The following is a 26,883-nucleotide window of genomic DNA, read 5'->3' on the forward strand; positions in this document are numbered from 1 at the left end:
CCTCCACAGCTCTCAGTCCATCACTGTTGATGGATTATCTGCTCTCAGCCTTCTCTTTCAAGTTTTTGTTGTCCCCCCATGATTTGACCCCCTCCTTCATCTTGACCCTCCTCCATCAGAAGTTCTCACAATCAATCCTGACCTCTGTCTCTGGAGGGAATCCCATGACACCCTGCATTTCTGTCATCTTCTCAGCTAAGCCACCCAGCTTGATACTCACCACCCCCTTAAACTACTTCTTGTCTACTTTTTCTCTTGGCACCTTCTCACCATGCCCCACAAAAACTGGGAGTCACAACCTTCCCCATTTCCTTCCCCTTCATGTAATCACAACTTTTTGTTCCTTTAGCTCCTTGACTTACCTACTGCATGCTTCATCTAGCTCTCTCAAGGGTCACCATGCCATTTCCCTTACTGCTTTCCTAAGCCTCTTTTTTGGCTTTCTCTTAATACAGGAGCAGTATGGCTCCCCCCACTTCCAAAACCCAGTTTCATTCCATAGTTTGCTCATCTTTACCTCTAAGCTCAGAGCGAGCTACTGACAGCTGCTTCCCAAGTCCTTTCCATAACACCTCCTATATAGTTTCAACATCAGCATTCCTACTGAAACGGTTCTTGCAGCAATCTCTAATCACACACACAAACACACAAAAAAAAGCCCTATAAAGTCCACAGCAAACAGCTATTGTGCTCCAGAGGGGTGGGAACAGATGACTGCTCCACTCTCACCCTGCCGCTTTCCCCAGGAATTTGAATAGGGCTTTGTTAGCTTCTTCATTAGCTCTTATCTGTGGGCTCTCCCACATACAAAGCACATCTTTTCTACACTTTAAGTCCACAGGTTCTACCTCTCTGCCAGACCTTTTGCCTCCTTTTCAAATTCAGTCTCTCACCAACCTTTATTCACATGTGCCTATTTGATATGTTCAGTATGGCCAAATCAGCCACTCTTTTTTTCACCTTCTTCCTGTCACCACAAAATATGTTTCCGTCCTAGTCTGCCACTGTAGCTTCTAAGCCTGAATATTCAACCATCAGCATGCTCTTGATGCCTGTCCAGAAAGAAACATGGTACGGCACAGGATCTTGATTGAAGGGTGCATATTTGTGTTCATGTAACAGGTATTAATCAATCCAAACTTCATCACTGAGACTCTTCCATTTACTTTAAGGGTAGAAATTACTGTCAACATTCTCCTTCCAAAAAGTCTGCATTTTCAACTTTCTACTCAAGTGACTTGCTCCTCAGATCTTTCCTAAAAGGCCATGGAGTTAAGTGACATATCACACATGGCAGTGAAGAAAAATGCCAGCATGAAAGAAAGCTATTTGCAATCTTAGGCACAATAAATGCCTGCAGGCACCTACTCAAGGTAGCTTTGCTATCAATAAAATGCAGCTCTTGACTTTAACCCCTCTAGGGGAATCATGTTTAAATGAGAGTAGTTTCCAAAACTGATAATTGTATCCATACCTGTAGTTTAATATAACTTAATCACACATTAAACTGCCCGTCTATCTCTACTTACATGTGTGCTCATCTTACAGTAAGAAAGAAAGAGGCTATCATCGAAGGGGAAGCTGATGTAGTTTACCATTCCTATGGGCAGGGAAGATTCAGCTGGAAGTTCAGTATGTCCATAATCCAGTTTAAGACCACAGTCATTAGATACGTAACTGCCACTTCAGATACCTATCAGACATGAACAGATCTTTTAAGATCTACAGTGCACGTGTGTGGGTGTGTGCATGCACACACCCACACACGTGTGTCACTACCACAGTGTGCTCAGTGAAGCATATACTGCCCTGCAAAATACATACTATACGAATACCATTTTCATTCTGAGCTGTTTTCTAATCTCAAGTAAATCTTACAGCTATGGCCTCTGTGGATCTCATCATAAAACCGATTTGGAGAGGAATAATTCTGCCACTGAGAGTTTTAACAACCAAGTCATCATAAACAAGTATCAACATTGGATTTTTCTGTGTCAGAAAGGAAAAAGACCACAAAAGTCCACACAATCAAAAAACTTACTGTTATTATCAAACTGAATAGCTCCAAAGCAAGCCAAATGAAAGCTGGTTCAGTTTGCTCAAGCAAACACAGACCATCATAACGTGCCCAAACTTGAGCTATGATATTAATTAGCAGGACAATTTCATTCCAAAATAAAGCAAGACTTGCTTCTGTAGCCACAGATAAGTGACACCTATGTAGGGATAAGAAAGGTCCTGTATTTTGAGGGACATTGCATTTTAGCTCGGCAATGCAAAGGGGCAGCCTGGGAGACTGAGGGCACAGAACAGGTTGCACAGAATCCTGCCTTGTGTGATACTAATGAGAAAGGATTTTCTTCAACAAGGTATAGCTTTCAGAACTATGAGAAGAGCAAAAGCTGCACTAGTTCATCTGCACAAAACAGCCAGATCCAATCACTTTTACTTGCAGACCAAAGTCTTCTAAAAAGCAGTGGTCTCTAAGGAGCCTGTGGGGGCAATGCTCCCAGGCATGCGGTTGCCCAGACGCTCTAGGTTACAGGTGCTATATTCTAAAGATGGGGTGGAAACAAAAGGCAAATCCTTACATTTCACATTGTGCTAAGGTGCAACCTGTCTCATGGTGCCTACAAGCTCTGTAGAGGATGCAATCTACAGTACAGGATGCAATCTACAGTACATGTGGAGAACTGAAAGTTATCTGTTATTTCTATGCTAAGGTAAGAATTCTCAGATAATCTGAGACTGAATCAATGGACTTCCATCCATTTTCCTGAAATCCCTTGTTCATTCCTGTTAGTTAATGTTAAACTCAAAATAACTTGGGGTGGAATGGAAACTTGGGGTGGAATGGAAATTTGTGATAAAGAAGGTAGCAGGACAATATATTAAGTCTCAGAGACTAGTTATGCAGGGATGGAAGCAATCCTTCTTGTCTTCATGCCAACTCCACCCCAACAACAACAAACAACCTGCACATTCAATACACAGGTCAAGGTGAGGGACCAAGCTTTCACATTAGGTGTAAATAGAAAAACATTCTTTACTCTGCCAGGTGTCTTTACAAATATATATTTATATATTTAAGCCCATTTCAGGCTATAAAAGCCCATAAAAACAACCAGTACCTTTTCAAAAAGAGAAACTGCAATCCAGAAGTCTGCGGTGAAAGACTCCCACATAAGGGCTGCTTTGGCGCTTCTCTGAAGGCCTCTATTTAGCACATAGAACCATCTTAAATCACATCAGCCTTTTATCTACAAGGAAGGGCAACATTTTTTCCCCACCTTTACCACTCTCTGTATGAGGTAAACTGGAATCACTTTTACATAATCTCTTACTGCTTTAAAAAGAGGATATTGCATCTTGAAGACCAGCTCTTCAAAAAACCATTCATGAATGAGAGGAAAAAAAAAAATGCCGCTTGTGGATCCAACCACAATGTGCTGTTGTCTCAAAATAGAAAAAGTTGATACTAAAAAGCTATTCCAGATACATACAAGAAAAAACACTAGAGCTGGTCATAAAGATTCAGTTTCAACATTTTTAAAAAGCAGGGAGTTTTCTGCAATATGTTTTTTGCATTAATCTCCCCTATCCTCATTTTCCTACCAGCTCCGTATACCCTTCAAAACAAACAAACAAAAAAAAAACAAAAAAACCCCCAAACCCCCCATGTCTGCTGTAACAGTGCAAAGTCCATCCAAATCATGTGTTCAGATTCACTATCACTATACTTTAAAAAACCTGCTGGCAAATAAAAAGGTCTTGATTTAACTTAGCAAAAGTGATATCTAGAAAATATTCAACATCAAGAGGTCTTAAAAAAAACTTCAGGCTACTAAAGCATTCTAAGGCACAGTGTTTCGGAAGAAGTGCTTTCTCCCTTTGGTGTTGCTTTATACACATCACGTGTGCAAGTCCAAGTGATGCATGGAACTGGAAATGTATGCCATCTCTTCTCCTAATTACTGAATTCAATCTTTTCTGGAGTTTCAGACGTAGGCTCCCAATGCTGCATGAAATTCAGTTAGACATTGCACCAGCTGCTGAAACTTGGGTCTTTCTTCAGGATCTAGGGCCCAACAGCAGGCCATCACAGCAAACCTGCAGGACAAAGATATGTGGAAGACATAAGAACATACACTAGGCAACCACAGCCCCAAACCTAAAAGTGAGAAACATTTGCCACTAGAAAACCTGTTGACAAGAGAGAGAGAGAGAGAGAGAGAGAGAGAGAGAGAACTCTATCTTCTGACATGCTAGGCTGAACAACTCTTTCAGAAGACAGACAGCTAGAATGATCAATAAATGTGCTATGACTGGAGGTGCTGGTTTGATTTAGGATACAACCTGTCAAAAATAATCCAGGAGGATGCAATACGTAATTCAACAGAAATGGAAGTATTTTCAAAGCATAGTTTAAAGTGCTTCTGTGGTAGGTTTAAAGAAAGGGCAACTGGAAGAACATGTGAGGTAGAAGGCAGTGCCTGTGCTCTTACATTCTCCCGTATCTCTTAAGATTCTGAATATGTACCTCAAATGTTGCTATTTGAATTCCATTTCACACAATATTTCTTCCTTTAGTCTTAAGACAACTGAAATTCCTTCTACCTATAAAGCTAGTGGCTTCTTACTCTATAGTTCCACAAAAAAATAAGCTGGATTAAAAAAACAAACAAAAAAGCCCCTTTGCCTCCTTCCTTCCTCCCATCCTGCTGATTATCCCCATCTCACCCAAGTCTCAGAATAAGGAGAAGAGCTGGGTGAGGATTAAGTGAAACTCAACACCACCAAAAAACATTTAATTTTAGCTTGCGTGAGTTCCTTAATGCAGGTCACTGTGAAGCCACACACATACTCATTTAGGGTCAGTGTAAAGGCAAAACAAACTGGCAGGGGGAAGGCAGACCCAGCTGGCTCTCTCACTGACAAGGTTGGCTTAATAAGCCGGTTACAAAATAGACATTTTTCCCTCCCTTGGTAAACACACACTTACAGTTCATCAGGGCAGTTGATTGGCTGAGCAATTCTGTATCCATCCTTTAGATAAGCAGCCATCTCAAAGGGATCAATATCGACATATGGAGTCTGTCCTAAAGTCATCAGCTCCCACAGTGTTACTCCAAAGGCCCACTAAAAAGAAATCGTGTGCAGCACCATGTTAACAGCACACACCAGACTGAGAGCTCCTTCAGACATTGTACAAAATTAGTCACGAGCACTCAAAACAAAACAGTTCTATATTCAGAGTGAGAAAGTTTCACATAAATGCAGCATATATCCAAGTTCAAGTAAAAGTATTGCCATGTTGAATAGGGGCAGTTAAGAAACACAGAACAGATGTTAAGATGAACTAAAATAGGAAACTTAGTGCACTAAGATTTTAAGTGCTAAAAAACATATTTACTCTATTTTTCCAGTCTGACATTTCTAAACGCTTAACAGATCTAAGAAACACCAATTTTTTTTTTWAAAAATTAACACTTATAATATTATATCTCTTCAAAACATTATTCCTCAAGAATTCTTCAAATTCTTCAAGAAAGGTCCAAGAAATTTGAAGGTTCAGAGCAGCAGACTGTATCAAACCATCATTCTTCTAAATCAAGTTATCTGTACTAATACACTCAGAAGGAGGACTCCCAAGAAAAACAAAGATTTAATCTAAGTAAGCCTGACAGCTGGATGAGCGTTCAACACATTGTTCAGCTGACATCCCTGCTAGGAGAAGCTTAAAAAGATGAAGATCAAACTATCACTTCAAGCACAAGCACAGTGTAAGTAAAATGATTTACTAGCTTTTATCAAGAGTCCAAAGTGACAAAACAGATGATGCTGATAGTGCATGGTGATGACGCACAGCTTAAATTACAAGTGCTGCAACCATCATGGTATATTAAAAATTGGCAGTGCTGCCTTCTGTGCAAGCATTGGATTTATCAACGAGAGGCTTATTTGGGGAAGGGGTGGTCTACTAAGGGATGTTGCCATTGGGCACTGATGAGAAGCTCAGAGCTAAAGAAAGGCAGGGGCACAGATTAAGCCCCCTTCTGAACAGCCATCTGTTAGTAGTGTGAAAAGGCACAGGAGGACATCCTTTTTATTTTTGCCAGTTTAGATAAATGAGACAGGCAGTATTGCACCTAGAGCACCAGAATAAAAGCCAATTCAAGCAAAGCTACTTTAAGAACGTAGTTATTTTTAATTCCATAAGCAACTGCATGTAAATGACAAAAATGAACAGAGCTTCCTATCTACGGGGGAGGGGAGCAGAATGAAAATTCAGCAGGAATTATGTTTTGTTTTTCCATGTTTCAGCTGACTAACATAACTGTTGGCAGTGGAGGAACACATTAGAAGTCTCTCGAGCCAGCAAAAAGACACTACGGAAATGCATCCAAAAAGCAAGGCTAGAACACAGGCTAATTGCATTTTAACAGACAGTAGCTAAAATGTTTGTAACAGATTTCATCACTGATTACAAGTTACATGCAAGTGATAATTAGATTTGTTCTGAATGAGCAGACAAAAACATATTCCTACATATTTACAAAGAGTCTCCAGCTAAACATAATTATATTTAGGGTGGATAATGCTTTCTGTGCCCAGAAAAACTGTTCATTTTTGCATGTTATAAAACTCAAATAGCTATGCATAAAAAAGTTAAGAATATGAATTGCTTATTAGAAACTGAGTTGCAATTATCCCTATATAATGCAAAACAGAAGTTTTGCATTCCAGCTTTTTTTTTTTTTTGTCTGACAGCAACAAGTAAAGATAAAGAGCACAGAATCTACATGCATCTTGAAACTTGCTTACCTTCTGCTCCGATTCACTTATTGGACAGCCTTCAGCCTAGAAGGCACCTTCATAACTGTAATTCATATTCCTGAGAACAAGGGTCTAATTCCATCAATGCCAGGAAATGCAGTAACCCATGCTGCTCGTTTTCAGTTTGATAAAACGAGTCTTTGAAGACAGGGGAAATTTAACTCCCATGCAAGATGTCCAACAGCAGAATTTAGACCAGTAAGTACCATGTCCAAGTGATGAGCAGTGATGGTACACAATTTTTTCCATAGTGCATTATATTTGAAGCTGAATGTTTAGCGTCTACTCTAAGACATACAGTTGCATGTTAAAGTTGTCTGGAATATATGGTGACTCACACATGAAACTGAGGTGCCTTCATCCTACTAAAATTCTACATTTCACTGTCAGTGTTATATAAGCTCTTATTTCCACGTCCAATCTTCACAAACAGTGAATACTTTCATATTCCAGATTTAAAAAGATAAGAAATCAATATACTAGTAGTATACTGTATTATAATACATATAATTGTATTATAATAGTATAGTATTATAAAATGTGCTGTTATAACTAACTTTTATTTACTGTTCTGTCTTCAAGTTTGTTACGACAAAAACCCGACTTTTCCAATAAGTGCAGAAGTATTCCTTAGCAGAGTTGACACCTTCCTTCCTCACCCCCTCAGCCTGTACATTAGTACAGAAACCATGGCAATGAGGAAAAAAAACCAGACAACTTCATTCAAGCAAGAGATGTACAAACACAACTAGAATTTTTCAGAAGTTTTCTAAACAATTACATTTTATGAAGTTACAATCTCTGGATGTAGTCACCTTAMGGCAAACATCATTACAAAAGAAAACACCCCCACAGCAGGAAAACAGTTCATATGGACAAGTACTTCATCATTAATTAGTGCTCAAATTCCTGCAGGTTTATCTTCAAGGACAACCTCCTAAAAGCACAAAACCAGTCCATTCTAATGTGCAGGAAGTCCAGCAAGCATGGTAGAAGGCCAGCATTGATGTTTTGACTAAGCTCAGACACTAAAAAGTAAGGAAACAGAAGGTGGAAGCAGGAGATGGCTACCTGAGAGGAATATATTGATACTGCCTAAGTGTATAGGGATGGAGTTCAGAAAACCAAAGCTCAGAAGAGTTAAAACCTATCAAGAAATGTAAAGGGCTTCTCTAAGTTCATCACCAAGGCTAAGGAAAACATAGGCCTAAGGTTCAACAGGGCAGTGGAGCTAATAACCAGGGATATGGAAGAGGCTGAGGTACCCAATGCCTTCTTGGTCTCTGCTTTTACTGGGAAGGTTTGCCCTCTGGCTTGTGAGGTCCCTGACTTACTAGCAGAGTGTGTGGGACTGAGGCACCACCCTAACTCTGTTATTCTCTGCTGTGGGTACACTTAAGCCAACTGGACACACACAAGTCTATTTGAACAGACCGGATGCATTCAAGAGTGCGGAGGGAGCAGGCCAAAGTCATTGCAGTGCTGCTCTCTATCATCTTTGAAAGGCCACAGCAACTGGAGGAGGCTCCTGACAACTGGGAAAAAAAGCACTCGATTCAAGGAAGAGGATTCAGGGAACTACAGGCCAGGCGGTCTAACATCAGCTACTGATTATATTATGGAGCAAATTATCCTGCAAGCCATTTCCATGCACACAAAGTATAAGGTGACTGGGAACAGCCAGTATGGACTTTATCCAGGGCAAATCGTGCCCGACTAACCTGACTACCTTCTTCAATGAGAAAATGGTCTCAGTGGACACAGGGAGGGGAATGGATGTTCAGCTTGACTTTAGCAAAGCCCTTGACATCGTCTTCCATAGAAACCTTATAGCCAAGCTGGTGAGATGTTGACAGTAAATTGGCTGGACCGCCGGACTCAAATTGGTGTGATCAGCAGTAGTAGTCCAACTAGCAGCTGGTTACTAGTGGCATCGCTCTGGAATACTGTTTAATGTCTTTATTAACAACTTGACAAAGTGCACTCTCAGGAATTTTGTGTATGATACTAAATTGGGCAGAGTGGTTGATAGGCTGGAGGACTTAGCTTCTTCAGAAGGACCTCAAGAAGCTGAAGAAATGGGCTAACAGGAACCTCAAAGTTCAACAAAAGCAAATGCAAAATCCTGCATCTGGGATGGAATAATCCCATGCAACAGGGCAGGCCAGGGCTGACTGGTTAGAAAGCAGCTTTGCAGAAAATGACCTGGGGGTCCTGGTGGACAAGTTGAACATGCATCAGCAGTGTGCCCTTGCAATAAAGAAAGCCAGCTGAATTCTGGGCTGTATTAGTATGAGTATAGTCAGCAGGTCAAGGGAAGTGATTCTTCCTCTCTTTTCCCTACTTGTGAGATTGCATCTGAAATACTGTGTCCAGTTTGGGGCTGCCCAGTACAAGAGTAACACTGACAATTTCATCTGTTTATCCCAAATTCAAAGCCATTCTCCTATGGGAGATTGGAGGAAGTGTTCAAGAATCATTCGTTCAAGGAGGAAATGTTCAAGAACCAGTACCTGCTTGACATTTAAGCCATCTATCACAAGAATGGCAGCAAGCATTGAAAGCAGGCGTACAGCTGCTTTTCTGTACAAGTCACCATTCTATGCAATTCACCATTCATTCAATTCACCATTCTATTCAATGCCATTATTCTCAAATTGCTGAAAAAAGGTTTTAAGAGGGAAGAAAAAAAACAAACAAACAACAAGATACCTTTACAAAAAGTAAATAAGAAAAACTTACCACATCACTAGCACTGGAAAATTCATTGTTAACCAGGCTTTCAAGAGCCATCCATCGAACTGGTCTGTTTTCATTATCGCCCAGGCAATGGTAATCCATAGGAAATAGGTCTCGCGATAGCGCATTGTCTGTAATCTTAACCTGAAGTGCATCATCAATGCTAATTTAAAAGAACAGGAAGTATTTAGCAAACTTGGCATTACAGTTTGAGAAAATGTTTATGTTCCACCTTAAGTTTCATACTCAGGACTTTATTGGGGAATGCTAATCACACTATCAACATTTCAAAGTGTTAGCATTCTTCTAGATCAAGGCATGCTTATTCTGTGGTTATTGAATATTATCTAAGAAGGTATTTATTCTGTGTTAACAGACAAGCACTAGAAAATCAGAAGTCTTAGATTAAGTAAAATTAAACATTTACAAGTGCAGAAAAGTACAGTTAAAGCAAACAAACAACTCCCTTAAATTATTCATGTTCCCTTGGAGATCCCCTTTTCAATCCATTAAACAAATATTTAGCTATAGCACTCCTGTAGCAATGATGATCTAAAGAGCTAGTGATATCTTATTAAAGCAACTTCTATCATTTGTGGCCTGAAAGCTTGTCTTTAATCAAACATCATTTGCTCTAATAAGGTATCATTTGTTCACACAAATACTGCCTCAACAAAAGAAATTCATTTTGATTGCTGTCATATACAGGATACTAGCTAAGTGAAACTTACTTTCAATTGACAAAAGATACCTCAAAAAGCACAAAAGCCCTTAGCAGGTATTTACAGATTAAACTTGCCAACTTTTTGTTTAATTTCTCTGGAATGTTAGTCTATGCTCTTTTAAATAAATAAAACAACTAACAAAATTCAGTGTTCCCAAACATCTGACTCCAGAATATGGTTAAGATGTTGGCTTTAACACCTTGTGACAAAAATATACAAAAATATATATATTTGTATAAACACACCACTGTTTGCTGTCTTTTGACTTTGTCAAGTATTTCTTTATTGTGATGAGGAAAATTTCAAAAGAAATGCTTGATTTGTGTTTTCTGCTTCCTTATCTCATAGACCTTCTTATTTATCCCATTCCTACTCACTTTCAATTCTGTCCATTGCCCTCAAAATTTATAGAGTAGGATATTTCCTTATCTGGTCACTCTTTTAAGAGAAGCAAATGAAATTCAGAGAAGTTCCTAAAGGTCTACAAACAAATACAATACAAAGGGTAACTTTCCATTCTAGCTGGGCCTGACTGTACCGCAGGCATTTGAGACTGGAAGTATTTTCCCCTTAACAAATCTGCAAAGTCTACTGCAATCCTGGCTGCCTACCTGAAGCTGGCACACATATACATAGGCCTGATACACTTCATACCAACTTCTCTCAGCCTGTCACCTCACAGAGGTATTGCCAGGAACACACCTGGGAAGCAAAGGGGTACACAAAGTACTTCAAAAAACCTTGGCAACCGGTAACCTACTTCTATCTAAAATCTATGGCTAACCCAAGAATTCTTGAAAGGGTGAACTAATCAGTAGATACTTAACTCATGTCTGAATTTCCTTTGGAGAAGAAAGCGCCAGGTACTCTGTGAATCATGATTTTTGTTGCCAGCACTCACGATCACATGTATAGCAGCTCAAAAAGAGGCTGAACTTTGAAGCCCAGAAGGGTAGAGTCAAGCTGTCAGAACTTCTGACCCATCGCACATGAAGAGCATGAGGTAATTAATTCACTGTACTAAAATGAGAGCTTGCCACATAGTTGTTTCCCTGAAGCGCTACTTATGATCTTTGTCTCCTGTGGTACAACTTCTCCAACATATTAAGCAGAAAGGAAGCAAATGGGAATTAAGAAAAGAGTATCCTAAGGAACGCTATCAGACTCAGCTTCCTTATGCAACCCCATAGCTAGGAAAGATTCTGCTAGACTGGCTCAAAGGTGCATGTTCAAAAGCACAAAGGATGGCTTCAGTGCAGATTTCACTGCTTCCTCTGTCTCAATGTTTGCTGCGTCAACGGTATTCAATGCTAGTGGTGCATATATGATTGGTGCTGTAGTTAAATAAATATATCAGAACAAGCGTGAACACTCAAGTGTCTCTCAGCCCTTTTTCTTACCCCCTTTGGATGCAACATCTTGCATTATTGGCTCTTATTGGGACACCTGAACTGGGCCAAAAATTGCATCCGAGAGAACTAAGTGATTTTGTAAAAAGAGGCATGAGGGACAGGAGTTGCAGGAATGGTGATCCCCAAGACAACTGAGGGGCTAGGCAGAGAAGTTGGTCCAAGTTTCAGGAGCAGGACCTGACCTACAGTTTACTATTAATTGCTGAAACAGACATTCAGAGGTCTCTAACAGACACCAGAAGCATGGTTCTAAGGCAGACCACACACTAGAAGTGCACACTGGTAGACTGTAAGCAAAGTCCACAAAAAGTGCAAAGATAGAAATTGGGCTTTCAACAACTTCAAGGATTGTGGGAGAGCAACCAAAGTAAATCCCCAAATCAAAAGGAGGTACAACATGGTGGTTCAACAGCTGTTTGTTGAAGATACTGGAGGGACAAATGCCCGTGGATCCCAGCAATGTTTCCAAGGATACACTGAAAAAGATGTTGGCAAATACATGTATGGAAAAAAATAAACAATCAAGAAGGTGGCAAAAAGCTGAAAGAGATGAAAGAGAAAGCTACTTTGAGACAGAACCTAGTTTATCAATAAGGATTTCACAAAACAACAGATGTAAGAATAAAGCAAAGTGAGTAGACCATGAGGCATTTTAATTTATTGCAGGAAGATAAGCATTGTAACCGGAAGAATGAACGATATGAATCAGTCGTCCTATGACAATGTATTGCTTCACAAATGAAATTTATGGTAAAGCAGAGATCATTATAAATCAAAAATCACCTCTAATACCGAATTTCAGGTTAAGACCGTATAATTATAAGTAGTTCAGTTACTTCATTAAAAAGTATTTCATTGACTGATAGAACTCTGGGGTACAAGACCAGCTCCTGTCAATGTCCTTTGCAGCAGACTGCATTTTTCTACTTTCCTTTCATTGCTAGTTCATTAATAGATCAGTGCATGTCTTCACTTTTTATTTTGGGGGAAGGAGAGAAGAGAATAAAGGTGCAAAAGGGGAAGGAAAAGTCTTTCTCCTCAAGTTAGGAACATGATTTGCAGGCTTCAAGAAATTGTTTTGAATTCTGAAAAGTTACTGTGGTACTTGAATTCTGCAATTACTTGTAGATCTCATAAGATGAAGCTCATGGACTAACCTTCCCTTTTGGTATTTTCAGGTGCTTAGGTATGTATAGACTGAACCCTGTATTTTCTATATTTCTCCTTGTTAGGTATTAACCCAGGTGGAGCAAGAGCACAGTTGGCAAGCTCTGAATGATTTGGTTTATAAAAAACCCCACCAAATTCATAAAACAACCTCTATATATTTTGAGGGTACATTCTGTTCAAAAGATGGTCTCAAAACCTACTTTGGCATTCCTACCATTTAAGTAGTGCATGCATATCTACCCATCATTTGATAACTAAGAAATTTACTAGATAAAAATGCCTAATGGCTTTGATAAGAAAAAAAACTGGAAAATAATAATTTCATATAAAAATCTATCCACTGGTAAATTGCAGAAGATATTCCAAGTTTCCATTAAAGCTTAAGGAGTCATGTAAGTCAAATGGGTCTTCAAAAATGTTCTGTGTTCTGCTTTCTTAAAAACCAAGCATACTGGTTCACCTCCATGTACAGGAAAACAACTCTAATGACAAGACTACTACTTTTTTGGAAGAAAAGGAAAACCAAAACAACAAACCAAAAACAGTAGCATGTCTTGAAGTAGAGATTGGGTCAATTAGAGGAAGTCCATCTTAGCCCTAGCTAGCAAAGGAATGCTTTCTGCCCGATGACCCTACCCCATTTAGTACTTACACACAGTTTCTAGCAGCCAGGTCTTTGTGAATGACTTCCCGTCTGGCCAAATAACTCATTCCACAGGCAATCTGAATAGCCATATGTACAAGATCCTGCTGGGAAATTGCCTACAAGAGCACAGAAGAACAGTCATCGCAATACTGCAGGAGGAGGCTGAACATTTCCAACTTACACCTTCCTCACTGCTAGACAGCTTTTCGTTTGATTAGTGGTGAACGTAGGCAAAAATCGGAAATTTTACCTTCTTACCACACTTTTCACTTCCTGTTTCTCTGAAAACCAATACATTTTCAGTTAGAGCACAAAAAGCAGCCCATATTTTCATTGATTATAGCTGAAAACTAGTATCAAAGGCTGTTGCTCCATCTGCTTTTACAATTCAACAGTCATTCATCCATACATACATATCTGTGCGTGCACATGTGTTACATATATCTCAAATCCTTGTAGATATCTATACTGCACTTTTCAAATTCTACAGTGCTCCAGAAATTCCAATATGTAAGGGGACATACTGAAGTTGCAAGTCTCGGAGTAAAATAAACCAAACACTGAATTAGAACAATAATATGCTGGTTTGTTAACAGATTGTTAATAAGGAGAAGAAACAGATTTTATTTCAGAAGACCAAGAAATTTGCTCTGCATATTTGTAGAAAGGCTCCATCTTAGAATAAATCAAGTCGTGAAAYGTCTCATTTTTTGATAGTTAAGGAAGTACAGTCATAGCTTGTTATTAAAAGGTAATCAGGGTAATAACATTTTACGATTGACATAGTATCTTATATAGATTTTATTTGGAAAATCGGTAGCAACTCCTGTTTGACGTAATACAGATTACAAACGCCTTTCCTGTTTAAATTCTTGGAGAAGAGAGTGCATTGCACAGAGATTTATAACTAAGATTAAGCAGCAGAAGAGGTAATCAAAGTTGAAAGAACCTAGCAGTTTATCGGCCCTGTAAATTAACAAGGAGGTAGGCAGTCACTGGTAGCTTGAAATCGGGTACCTAACAGGGACAGATGCTGACCTCAGCAAGCCAGATTTCACTTTGTGTTTGCTTTAGCCTAAAGACAAAAGCCAAATCAAGGTGAAGCTGAAGAAAAGACAAGGCAATCATAAGAAGGATAGTTATACTGTACAGATACATCCATGTGTAAATACTGTTATTCAGATTTCCTTTTTTCCTGTTTTTATATTGACTTTGCAGTTAGAGCTGTCAAGGCATTTTTAGAAGAATGTGGTCACCTAATGTTTTTTCCTTCCCACTTCTCATGAAATAGATGCAGCAGCTTTCACTGAAAACAGTGAACAGTTACAAACTCTATAGAGCACCCCAGCAGGAAAATCTGGGGAGAACACTCCCTTCAGTCTCTAAAGCTAAATGAATTCAACTATTTTGCCTATGAAAATATACAGCAACACCTTAGAAATTTATTACTAAAGTGTCTTCTGCTTAATATAAAACAATTTAACTAAGAACAGCGGTACATTAAGGGATAATCTATTAAGTATAAAGAAATCAAGGTGAATTTAAATTTGTCCAAACACAGTTCTCCCCTATGTATTGTAACTTAAATCCATGATCATATATTATTTCCTCTATTTTTTTTTAAACATATTGATGCATCAGCTACTACCCTGATCAGAGTTTAAATCAACCTCATGGCCTCTCAATAGTTGTCATACATGCAGCTAAGAGCATGTATGAATCAAGATAAATACTTGCTAGGAAACCTGCTTGCCAGTTGTTTCATTGTTGAGACAGGAAAGCTGAACACTGCAGCTATTTCTTTTAAGTTGCATACATAAATGAGAAACTAAGTCTTCCGCGTTAAATCTGAGTGGTCAGGAAGTTAGATTTCTTGAGTTTACCTGAGGATTGTTGGCCTCCACCAACTTGCACTGTCGCAAGAAAAGTTTAAGGTTCCCCCAATTCATGTATGGCAGCAGCACCATTGGTTTCTCTCCCTCTTCTATACAGACATGAGTAATAGGTAGCAGATTCCTGGAAGACAGGGACAAAGATTCCCAGTTTTATAAAGTTGAAATCTGACAAAAATCTTCTTGATCCCTAAACACACTAACTAAAAATGACTCAATACTGAAGAGAAAAGCATTAATCTTGCATTAGGAGACGCAGAACACAAGGTCTCCACATAACTGAAGTTTTTAATATGTATATATGAAGTCTATAAATAAAAAAGCAGATATTTGGATCTTTTCCCATTAGGAAGAAACCCCCAAATTTTTCACTTGGTCCAAAAGAGATGGAATAAAATTTTGTGAATAATGTCACTCTTTAAATGCAACTGTAAATATAAAATATCTTGTTCCATTACAGAGCAGTCTTGAAGAAGAAGAAAAAAAAGGCAAAACAACAACAAAAGATGCTTTATTTTGTTCCATTGAAAATGCCAGTACAAAAATATTTAGTTTTGAGCCAGCTTAATATTAAATTGCACCTTAAATGCAGAAGTATCTCATAGGAGTTTTAATACAGATGTTTCATTCCTCTTCATGGGCCGGATAACTCCCATACTGCACTGTTTATAAACATCTTCCAGTGGTATCAAAACATAAACTTGCATGAACTTGTATCAAACTACAAATAGCTTCAATTTTCTCCTGAAACATTTTAATTTTTAAGAAACTGTCTTCTACTGAAAGCACATTAGCAAGTTTTCGATGAGTTCCAATGATTTTTAAAATGGAACACTGAAGTTCCATGTTCTCATAAAAAGAGCAATCCTGTCTTTTAGACAGGGTCTTAAGTATAATAATTCTTAGAAAAACAACTTTTACATGCTCTGTAGAACTCATTACTTCTGTCTGAGCTATTTTCATCTCCTTCACATTACTAGTAAAAAGAAGATTAATTACCAGTCCAGGGACTTGAAAAGCAGTACGGGTTTCTTTTTATCTGCATCCTTGCTAGTAATTAAAATCTTTAAGGCCATTTTCAGCCCTTAATTCAAGCTGCCAAACTGCCATTAATTTGAGCAGTTTGGCGCATTGATTTAAAAACTTAAGCCATCACCCCAGAAACCATGCAAGTAATTCTTTAGGAATAAATCCTATCAGAGATGTTATGATACCACACAAGGACAGTACATGAGTGCTGAGTCCTAGAAAGGATTTCCTTGTCTCTGTGTAGGACAGTACCTAATCATAGTACTCTATGTTACGTTATGTGCAATACAAGACAGACTGGTGAACTGGCTAAACAGATAGTCAGCCTGCATATAAGCTTACTCTGCTCATCATCAGTAAGAACCCACCACATTTAACAACTAGCCAGCACCAGAACCAACGTAAGCTAACAAGTGCCTGCAGCACCTTCTTCTGCAATAACTGAGAATTAAGAGTAAACACAGAAAAAGAATATCCACCCATATTGTACTGCTAGACCTGAAAGACCAAACTATACTTCCTCCATTTTTTCACATACTGATACCAATCAATTTTACTGACTGTGCAGCTATTAAAAAAAACAAACCATACCAACAAACCATAAGCACTCTTGTAGAAGGAAGCATATCTAGCAAGTATTTTGTTTTAAAGTGACACAAAAAAGGGCATTTTAAAAATCTTTTCAGCTATTTATGGCTTATAAAAAAAACTCAAAAAAATTTTCTGAATTCTGAAAAATCATTTCCCCCCTTTGTAGAAGCTTTAAATACCAGTATTTGAAGCTCACACAGATACAGTTTTGCTTATAAACACTGCTTATTGCTTACCTGTGATGAAGTCCTCTGAGTTTACAGCTTTCAGTCAGCATCATTGTCACCTGTACCTCTGAGGCTTGATCTAATAAAAAAAATTAAAGGAACTGTAGATATAACTCTGGAAACAAACCAACATATTAATTTAAATCTGGTCCAGATTTGCAAGTCAGTTTAGGTCATTTGAACACAAACAGAACTTACTTGCCTACTTTTCTAAAATGAATTTTAAAAAACCAAATGAGTCAGCCAAGCTCTGAGGCATCTTTCTGTTTAAACACATGGGGTGAAGGTGAAGAAGAAAAACAAAAACAAAAACACACACTCCAGATGCTGACAGACTGTATTTCTGACACTTCCTGACAACTTCTGGGCAGCCACAAACTGCCTGCCCTAGGCAGCATGGGTCACATCCTGCACACAAGCTGGGTGCTCCTGGAAGAGGGATACATGCCTCACATTTCCCAAAACCACAGAAGTGCAGAGAACACATCAATTAGCTGATGAATCACAACTATAAGCTTCTGCAGTTTACTTTCACATTAATGGAAACCATTTATTTCTAGATTCATTCACGTATTACTGTCTGCTTGAAATATTTGACTTTTGGTAACCTTAAATATGTTTGTGGTTTCCTCCCCACCTTTCAAAAAAAAAAAAATCTGGCCATGGTAAAGAGTTATGAAAGTTGCTTTATCACATTTTTTTTTGTAGCCCCAATGCTGAGGTACCTTTGTCAGTCTATATCTATAATAGCTTAAACTGATATAAATCAGTACTGTCACAGTCCCACCCTCTTCATACCTGGGCGCATGCTTCTGTCCTTCCTTCATGCTAGGACTAGTGTTCATGCGTCTAGGCAACAAGCTCGTACAGCAAAGAGTCCAAATAAACTGATWGTTTTTCCTTGCTGCATTAGGATGAATTTACATATTACACGAACCAACATTTTACTGCCCAGGAAGGGATAGTGGGGAGAAGGAAAGGGAGAGCAAATAGAGAACTTACCTGCTCTTTTTCTTTCTTGGTGGTCTTGCCATCTCTTTCTTTTACCAGCTCTGACAACCCACTGGACCCTTTCCCAGTTCAACTCTTCCCTCCCCCCTACCCCCACAAAAAAATAAAAAAAACCCCACACATCTTTTTGCCGAATTAGAACAGTGAGTGTAGTCAGTGCAGATATGCACAAGGTAGGGAATGAAAGCATGAGGCCTGGAGAGAGAGCATGACCTCCCCCTCTTGGCAATAGCAAGCTATTAGATCGTTTCTAACTATAATACACAAATTCACATCCTTTAGCTTTCCAGGTTAGTCAATCTGTTGAAGTGGAAGCAGTTTCAGGCACAACACAGCTCCTGTCTAAGAAGGGTTCATTAAGAGAGAAAACACATAACTCAAGGACCTACGAGTCAGGAAACATCAGCTGGATTAAGATTTCTCTAAGCCAGGGAAAGGAATGATACACCAAGGCAAAAGTTACTCTGCTTCAGAGGCTATTTTACCATCTCGGCTCAGGAGGAAATAAAAAGGAGGCATGCCTTCCCAAAAGCATACAGCTGCAAAGGAAAGCAGGAGATGGGAAAAATGATGCTGTAATTAAGATACAGGTCCCAGCCAGAGGAACCAAATCCAGAATATGCTTAGAAACCCCTAACGAGCATCACTGTCTAGACTCTGCACAGGTTAGAAAGGCTAAGACCACCAGATCCTGAAACATGACACTCTGGATAAAGCCCAACTACGGAGGTACCATTAGATTAGTAACAATTATGTCTGCTTTGCATTATGGGATGCATCAAAACTGTGCATTTCCTTATATTTGATAATAAATCTGCTGGAGAGAGGAAGAAGGGGTTTGAAGACGTTCCTGCAATGCAGGAGGTCTCACCTAAACATTACTTAAATGTCTGGAGTTTGAACCCCAATACATAAAGGAATGAGAAAAAGAAGGTCCTACTGTGTGGCAGTAGCACTCAAGTGTTTTGTAAGTGGCACATCTGATACAAAGGAGATGGGTTTCAAAGGTGTGTGAACAAATAAAGAAATCCAAGATATCACATTAAGATGAAGTTATATAGGCATGAATGTCAGAACCATACAATGGTTATAAAGGGCAGGAAGAATTGAAGGTGAAAAAGCACATTACAAAAAAAAATTACAGGAACTGACAGGCTACTAGTTACAAAGCTTCAACTTTAGATGCATTAGCACTAGCACCCAAAAAAACAGCCTTTTCATCTCACAGAATTACAGAATGGTTGAGGTTGGAAGGGACCTCAGGAGATCATCTAGTCCAACCCCCCTGCTCAAGCAGGGTCACCTAGAGCACATTGTACAGGTGGGTTTTGAATATCTCCAGAGAAGGAGACTCCACAACTTCTCTGGGCAAGCTGTTCCAGTGCTCTGTCACCCTCAAAGTGAAGAAGTTTTTCCTCATGTTCAGATTGTGTTCCAGTTTGTGCCCGTTGCCTCGCGTCCTGTCGCTGGGCACCACTGAAAAGAGTCTGGCCCCATCCTCTTGACAACCTCCCTTAAGATATTTGTATACATTGATAAGATCCCCCCTCAGTCTTCTCTTCTTCAGGCTAAACAGGCCCAGCTCTCTCAGTCTTTCCTCATAAGAGAGATGTCCCAGTCCCATAATCATCTTTGTAGCCCTTCGCTGGACTTGCTCCAGTAGTGCCATGTGTCTCTTGTACTGCGGAGCCCAGAACAACTCAGACTATGATGAAGGGAGGAAAGACATTACTAGGTTTAAGTTTTAAAGTTGATCCATTTGGTTATATCAACTGGCTTATACTTGCTTATATACTCTTTGGTCCTGTGCTCAGTTAACTGGTTTGCTTTTAATTATAAGACCCATCTTGCAATAATCGAAAGCTCTGAATCAGAGATTATTTAAAACTGGTTTAAAATCTACAGAACAAGTTACTCTGGTTCAGACAACAAAACTATCCATCTTCTCATGGTAATATTGGTAGACAGTACAGTCTTCTGTCAATGTCTTTCCCCCTCCATCACACAGTTTGTTTTTCAGTAGACCATTGTTATGTTTCATTGTTTTCTTTCAGCTCAGAGATTATGTTTTAGTGGCTGAGCACCCAAAGGATGATTGACTCCTACTCAAGTATATACGGAAATCTAAATCTTATCTTGTGAAACAGTTCCAGTATCCACATTGTGTTTTCCTATCAGTATTATTTCCTTGTTTTCTGCATAGAAAAAAAAACAACCCTTAAAACACACCAACAAATTCAACACATTCAGAACAAAACAATAGCAGTAGAAGGCTAGTCCTCCTCTAGCTTATACCAGTGCCAATTTAGAAGAACCACATAACTCAATTATTGTAGTTTTGTACTAGCTAAAATTCAAAATAGAGTATAAATCACTTTGAAAGTTTAAGTGATTCTAGTCAAAAGGAAAAAAAAAACAAAAAAAACCCCAAATCATGTTATTGCAACAGCCCCCACTGCAATTAATATTTCATTTTATAGCTATTTTCTTTAGTTACATGGCAAAGATTTAAGAGTGCATTAATTAAACTCTAAAAAAAAAAAAGATCAGATTTAAGAGATAATAAAGACTTCTGAGCATCTAACAGACAGGTCTGCAGAGATTAAGACAAAGGTGATTTTGGTAGTGAAACATTTAACTGTAGTGGGTGTTCACATGCAATCAACCTGACCATCTTGCACTGAAAACCCACATGAGCATTCTGTAAGTTCCACAGCACATGTGGCTTTTGACAACACAAATGTACAGTCCCAGAGCAGAGCAGGTGACAGTCCTGACCCAGCAGTTCTAGTCTGGTAAGACACTTACCAAGATATATAAAGGTGAATCCTATAGATATTTGTTTCCTGCCTGGGCCAAAATGTAATTCTGCACTTAAGCATTATATGTAACCACACACTCGTATTAGTATTTTACTTACAAAATTCTTTGTGTAACCACACAGAATTAGACCTGTGGAATGAGCTAGTCAAACACAAAAGAAAGACTATAGACTTTTGAGGCTTGTATTTTCTGTACCAGATCTGTGAAGTGATTTGAGCATAGCCACACGTGTTACTGAAGCAGTACATCAGGGCAAAGGGGGAGAAATAACCTCCCACAGGGGCAGAAATTTCTTAAATTAGAATAGTAAAGTAAAGTCACAGCACAAAAGACCACAGTTTCCCATGTATTAGATTTATGCATGAGGAAGCATCCCCAAGTCAAGTCAAACACTCCAGGGCAAGGCAATGAGGCTCTTCAAAGCCCAGAAAAGCTAACTTGCTTTTGAGATATTAATGCTGTTTGCTAATTAAAAATATCAGTACTCAAGACGCCACTAAGTTACAGCACCATGATCACGAGCTAAGGTATGGCCATGTCAGTGCTTCTTAGCCCTGAAAAAGCACAATCTATTTACACAAGGCCATACATCAACAGATGAATAACTGAATAGCAGAGATTAGAAGAGACATCAAGAGTTAAGACAAAGATTTAAGAGCCAATAGTAATTCTGAAAGTCCAATTAGGACCAGAAATGCCCAACTTTCAGAAGGTGCTGAAAAACAAGACTATAAGCTATTAGAGATAGATGCAAACATATTCCAGAATTAACAAGATGCTTTTAAAGCACTAGTTTCATGCTTTCTGTGCCAAGGCCCTGACTGTGAAAGGCAACCCTATGGGACAGAGCAACATCAAAGCATCTAGAAATCCTAGCTTGTTATGGCTGCAACTATCTCACAATATTTCATTTGTATATAGCCTCACACAGTGGGGCTCCTGGCACTACCATCTTTATACAAGAGGCTAATCTCGCAATATTGCCGCACAACTCTGGCAAGCTGTTATATGCACTGAGACGCTTTCCTGGCAAAGCGTTCACAGGGAGAAAGAGCACCCATTTGATTTTTACATACTTCTAGAGGTCTATGTGCAAAACTGTATTTTAAATCTTCATTTATCGTTGTTCATCAGCCATATTAATCATCATGACACTCACATGAAACACCGCTGTCAAGTTTAAGAGGAGTTTTGCAACGACACTAACTCTGCAGCAGTTTGCTTCATAAGAGACTGGGCTTTAACAATTGCAGAACATCATGCTCTATATTCACTAGATGGTAGTATAACAAGAAGAGTCACTATTCCTCTACACCTCAAATTATCTACCAGAGATGAAAAGCAGCAATTTCCTGGATATTGCAGTGGGTTACCTGATTACCTGGACAGCTTTCAAGAACAACACTTTAGGTCAAATCGCAAAACACAGCATTATAACCAAAACTTCAGATTGTAGCACGGTCATTGAAATAAATTACTTCAGACAGAAAAAGCAGAATATTATTATAAACAAGACTGCCACAAGTTTCAAAATTCAAATAAGCCATTTGAGAGCCTACTATGGGCAGTAACACACAGCAATTCCTTTTAGAATTCTTAACATGAGTATCTCTGCAAACACTATAGCTAGGAAGTCTCAAGGCTTTCTATGAAGAAGTCTCATGACAGCAATATTTACAAAGATGATGTTTTACCTGAACCTGTTCTCACCTTTGGACCATTTGTAACATCTTGTTCCTGTGTGAACTTCCTTTTGTCTCATAATGCAAGCTTGCGCAGCAAGTTTTCCCCATCATCAAAACACTTATATAATCCATTTTCTACGTGGCTGCCTGTTTTCACAAGGCTTGTATTACTTTCATCTTTGAAACTTGTGGGTTTGCCACACTGTGACAAAGTCCACAAGCTCAAGTTATCAGAGGGAGAAAAGCACATGGGCACACACAATGATCACAGACTGTTTCGATATGAAACAAGGCTAGGCTATTTAAGCCCCAACCCTAGCACCAGAACTATGCTAGATTTTCAGTTTCAGGTTACAAACACTCCCAGCATCAACACATTCTTTGTAATTGCTCCCACTTCTACCTATTACAAAGTAGAAGTCAATCCCAGTGCAAAGAGGATACACACCTGAATACTGCTTTAACCCTTTTATGCAAGTCTTTGGTTTTGGAAGAAGTTCAAGGCTCAAAAATATCTTGAATCCAAGTCTCTCAAACATGACATTTCTAATGCTGTTAGCAGACATTTTTAGAACTTTCCTTCAATAGAAGGATGAACAGCTTAAGGAAGTTATAAGCTATGAATTAAATGAAAATGAATAAACACAGTCATGAGCTGATCTGCTTTTTCCAGAAGCAAGAGGAAGTACACGCACAAAAGTATTCACACTTTAAAGCCTCAAGAGAGCATAGCAGTTAGACAGTGACAAGTTACTGTGGAAGCCACCAGCACACCAGATCACTTTCAGCCTACCACTGAAGTGAAGAAAAGACTATACTCCTTTTTGGGTGCTCTATTGCATGTGCAAGTCTAGATAGCTACAGAGGCATTCATGTAATGGCTATACTTGCAAACATCAATGTCTATCCAATTTACAAAGCAGCTGTGCATCCTGCAGAATTCAAAAATGTCTGTATGTTAAGGCATACAATAAGGTAACCAGGTTACAAGATAAATCATCATGTTTATTCTCGTTAAAATCTCAATAGAGCAAGATTTCTGCTCCAATCTTAAAATCAAGGCTATTTTTATTGAAATCTTTGTTTCCATACTGCAACCACACAATCAAAATTATCTTCTAAAGCAAGGCAATTCAGAGTTTCAAAAAGGCAAAGCCAAATTTTTTCCTCTATAAAGACTGCTGTTGATCTCTCCAGATTGAATCTGATACTTTCTGGAAGTGATTCAACATAACACTGATAAAATAAAATGTTCTGTTTTTATTACATTGTAAACATACATACAAAACTAAGCCTTAGAAAAGGGCAGAGAAAGAAATACAGTTTGGGGATAGTGCTATATCCCTACATGATAACAATACTAGAATCCAAGCAGCAGAGGAAAACGGCCACAGTCCAAAGGTTCTTTGCTCAGTAATTCATTCAACTTAAAATAAAGCTGAAAGTAAAAATAAATGCAAGGTGAAACTGGGCAAGAGGCATAACTGATTTAATGTCGCAACATCTATCAACTGCCTGATAAGGGCAACAGCTAACAAAACTGAAATACAAGTAATGGTCTTAACTGTATGAAAATGAAAATGTACTTGAAATGAAACAGTAAAACTTTTTTCCTGCAGAAGCATATGGAATAGCAAGTCTTTATATAAACAAGTGCAAATACCATATAATGGACTTTGGACATCATCCTCTGAGCACTGCTACTTGAATGTTTTTCTATATATTGTACTATTTAAAGTCTCTCAGTGAACCATGGTTATACGACAAATACAGTGCATTTTTAAACTAATTTTCAGAAATTTGCTCTTTTTCTCTAATTCTTTAAATTCAGGAATCCTTCTACAAAGAAACTTAAGAAAACTTAAATGAGACTAGAAGCATTTCTTATTTGAAGTTTTTGTCATGAACTTTCTTCAAAAGAAGCAGAATCCTGTACTCAGATTTTGGGAGGTTAAACACTTTTTAATTTACTTCAGGAGTGCATTGGTATGAATATTTAAAGCATATAAGGCACAAACTTGAAAATATCTTTAGTTAGGGCAGTGCTTTTAACAATGGACTGCCCATAATGATAAACTCAATGCAATTTAAGAACAGTACCTTGGGAAAAAGCTGTGTACACTCAAGGTTCCACAGTACTGTATCCCTAATACAAATAAGAAACCCTTCAAACTTTGTTAACACAAGATTTTTATACACACTTAACTCATCTAACTCTGCTTCTTGCTTTCCACCAATTTGCATGGTCTAGAGTTCTCTGGATCTTCTCTCCTACACTTCCTACATGTACTCAAGACCACCTAAAGGGTCACCAATTTACTTTCGGCTAGATCATAAATAATACAGACCAGACATCACACAAATGAAGGCAGTTAAAGGTCTGTAAGTCATGCTCAGTTAAGTCAGGCTTGTTTTTACATATGACCTGTCAGCCAGTCAGTCCAGTTTTGATTCATGATAAGAACTCCTCCTCCAAGTCTCCTCAGCACCTGAGATAACAAAACTCTTAAGATCAATCTTGATAGTAACCATACTAACGGCAGGAGTTTGATGCAAGATACTTTACTGCCTTAGTCATCTGTGATCACTTCAATAAAGCAGGGAGTGCAAGGTGCAAGTGTATCTGCCCCAGACAACTGAAATAAGCACATCTCCCTTCCCTTAAGGGAAGATTCCTGCTAGTTCAGATGCTTCTGGCTGATCCTGCAGCTCTTTAAGAGCAGTGATTGGAACTAGTATGGCTATCATTTTCAATAAGTGGCTAAATATACACTCTCTTGATGACTACACAGAAAGGACCTCACAGGACATCTTCTGATACAGAATATCCATTGCAATGGCTCATCAAAATGACTCAGCTATTGGAAGGAAACATTTTTCCTCTGCCAGAAACAGGGCAATGAAGAATCTCTTTGAGACTTCACATCTGCAGGGCTTCCTCACATCTATAACACAGCACAAATTTGCACTGCAGCCCTGTTTTGACTCATACTAGAAGTCTTGTATACTACATATATTCTGAAGCCAACTGCAGTCCTGAGATATACCAAGTAAATTCAGAGTAAGGTCCTTCTGCAAGCCTTCTATTACAATATCATGATTGAGTTTGTATGTGTGGGTGCACTTTGAACATCTACTCTTAACTAGATTCACAATGAATAAATAAACCACAACTTTGGAGGTTGCCAAGGTTGCTGAAAAAGAGTGTTTTAGTGACCTATGACGACATTTACAAAACCTAAAGATTTTTCAGCACTAGTAAAATGAGGAATCTTAAGAGTTAACCTTCATTCACGCTATGACTTGGTTTCCAGTGTTTTTCCATGGGTGGATTGTTTTCAAACACTCTTGCACATAAGAAAAATTATTTTAAGTGGTTAGAAAATGAAATGGAAGCAGTCAGATTATCTTGAACAGCACTACTGGCTGTTTCTAATAAAAAATGTACCTTGGCCAGTACGCGCTACATGAGTCAGGGCTCTCCAAAATTAAAATTCACTGYGTATGTTCCTGGAATATTACAATTCCATTTGTTCTGCAAAGAATTTCTCCTTTGCAGGAAAAGCACCACTAAACAATATGTTCCTGTAAATCAAAATAGAAAATTGTGTGCGTTCTTCCTTTTCGCAGGTAACAAGGTCTAAAGATTAAAAAAAAAAAAGTTGCTTCATGCAGTTATAAAGATCAATCACTGGCAAGAGACTCAATTCTATCTCTGAGAATCATGGCAACCGAGACACTTCACAAAATTTAGAATGGTTGGAAACTTCCTATCAGAAAGGAAAATCAAGCATTACAACCACACAAAACAATCCTGCTGCAGAGTGAGAAGCACAATGAACAAGCCAAGTGCCAACTAAATCTCTCATCTTTCTCACAAACAACCTATTCAGGTTGTGTTGATCTGCAGATTCCAATATTCCAAGAAAGGCAGTTTCCAAATACGGTATGAATATGTGTTCTTGTTCTTAGTGGTAGAGAGACACAGATCTTTAACATTAATCTTCTTGAGTGTCTATTTAAAGAAAGAATGAAGAAGAACTATCCATATAGAAGTCTGAACATGAAAAAAGCTAAAACTTTCATGATGATTACT

General features: G+C 38.6%; 1 protein-coding gene across 2 annotated transcripts in view; it reads right to left on the reverse strand.

The window, feature by feature from the left end:
- Nucleotides 1-3,677: 3,677 nt before the first annotated feature.
- RYK (receptor-like tyrosine kinase) overlaps nucleotides 3,678-26,883 on the reverse strand; it is a 43,199-nt gene continuing 19,993 nt past the window's right edge. For both annotated transcript variants that reach the window (XM_026078563.1, XM_026078562.1), the window contains exons 9-14: nucleotides 17,278-17,347; nucleotides 15,413-15,545; nucleotides 13,536-13,645; nucleotides 9,580-9,739; nucleotides 5,003-5,139; nucleotides 3,678-4,110 (exon numbers count right to left, since the gene is read on the reverse strand). In XM_026078563.1, the coding sequence (XP_025934348.1) occupies nucleotides 3,999-4,110; nucleotides 5,003-5,139; nucleotides 9,580-9,739; nucleotides 13,536-13,645; nucleotides 15,413-15,545; nucleotides 17,278-17,347 (722 nt within the window). In that variant the 3' untranslated portion in view covers nucleotides 3,678-3,998. The remainder of the gene's footprint in view (nucleotides 4,111-5,002; nucleotides 5,140-9,579; nucleotides 9,740-13,535; nucleotides 13,646-15,412; nucleotides 15,546-17,277; nucleotides 17,348-26,883) is intronic.

The sequence above is a fragment of the Apteryx rowi genome, unplaced genomic scaffold (assembly GCF_003343035.1).
Source record: "Apteryx rowi isolate R43461 unplaced genomic scaffold, aptRow1 scaffold_480, whole genome shotgun sequence".
Taxonomy (NCBI): Eukaryota; Metazoa; Chordata; class Aves; order Apterygiformes; family Apterygidae; genus Apteryx; species Apteryx rowi.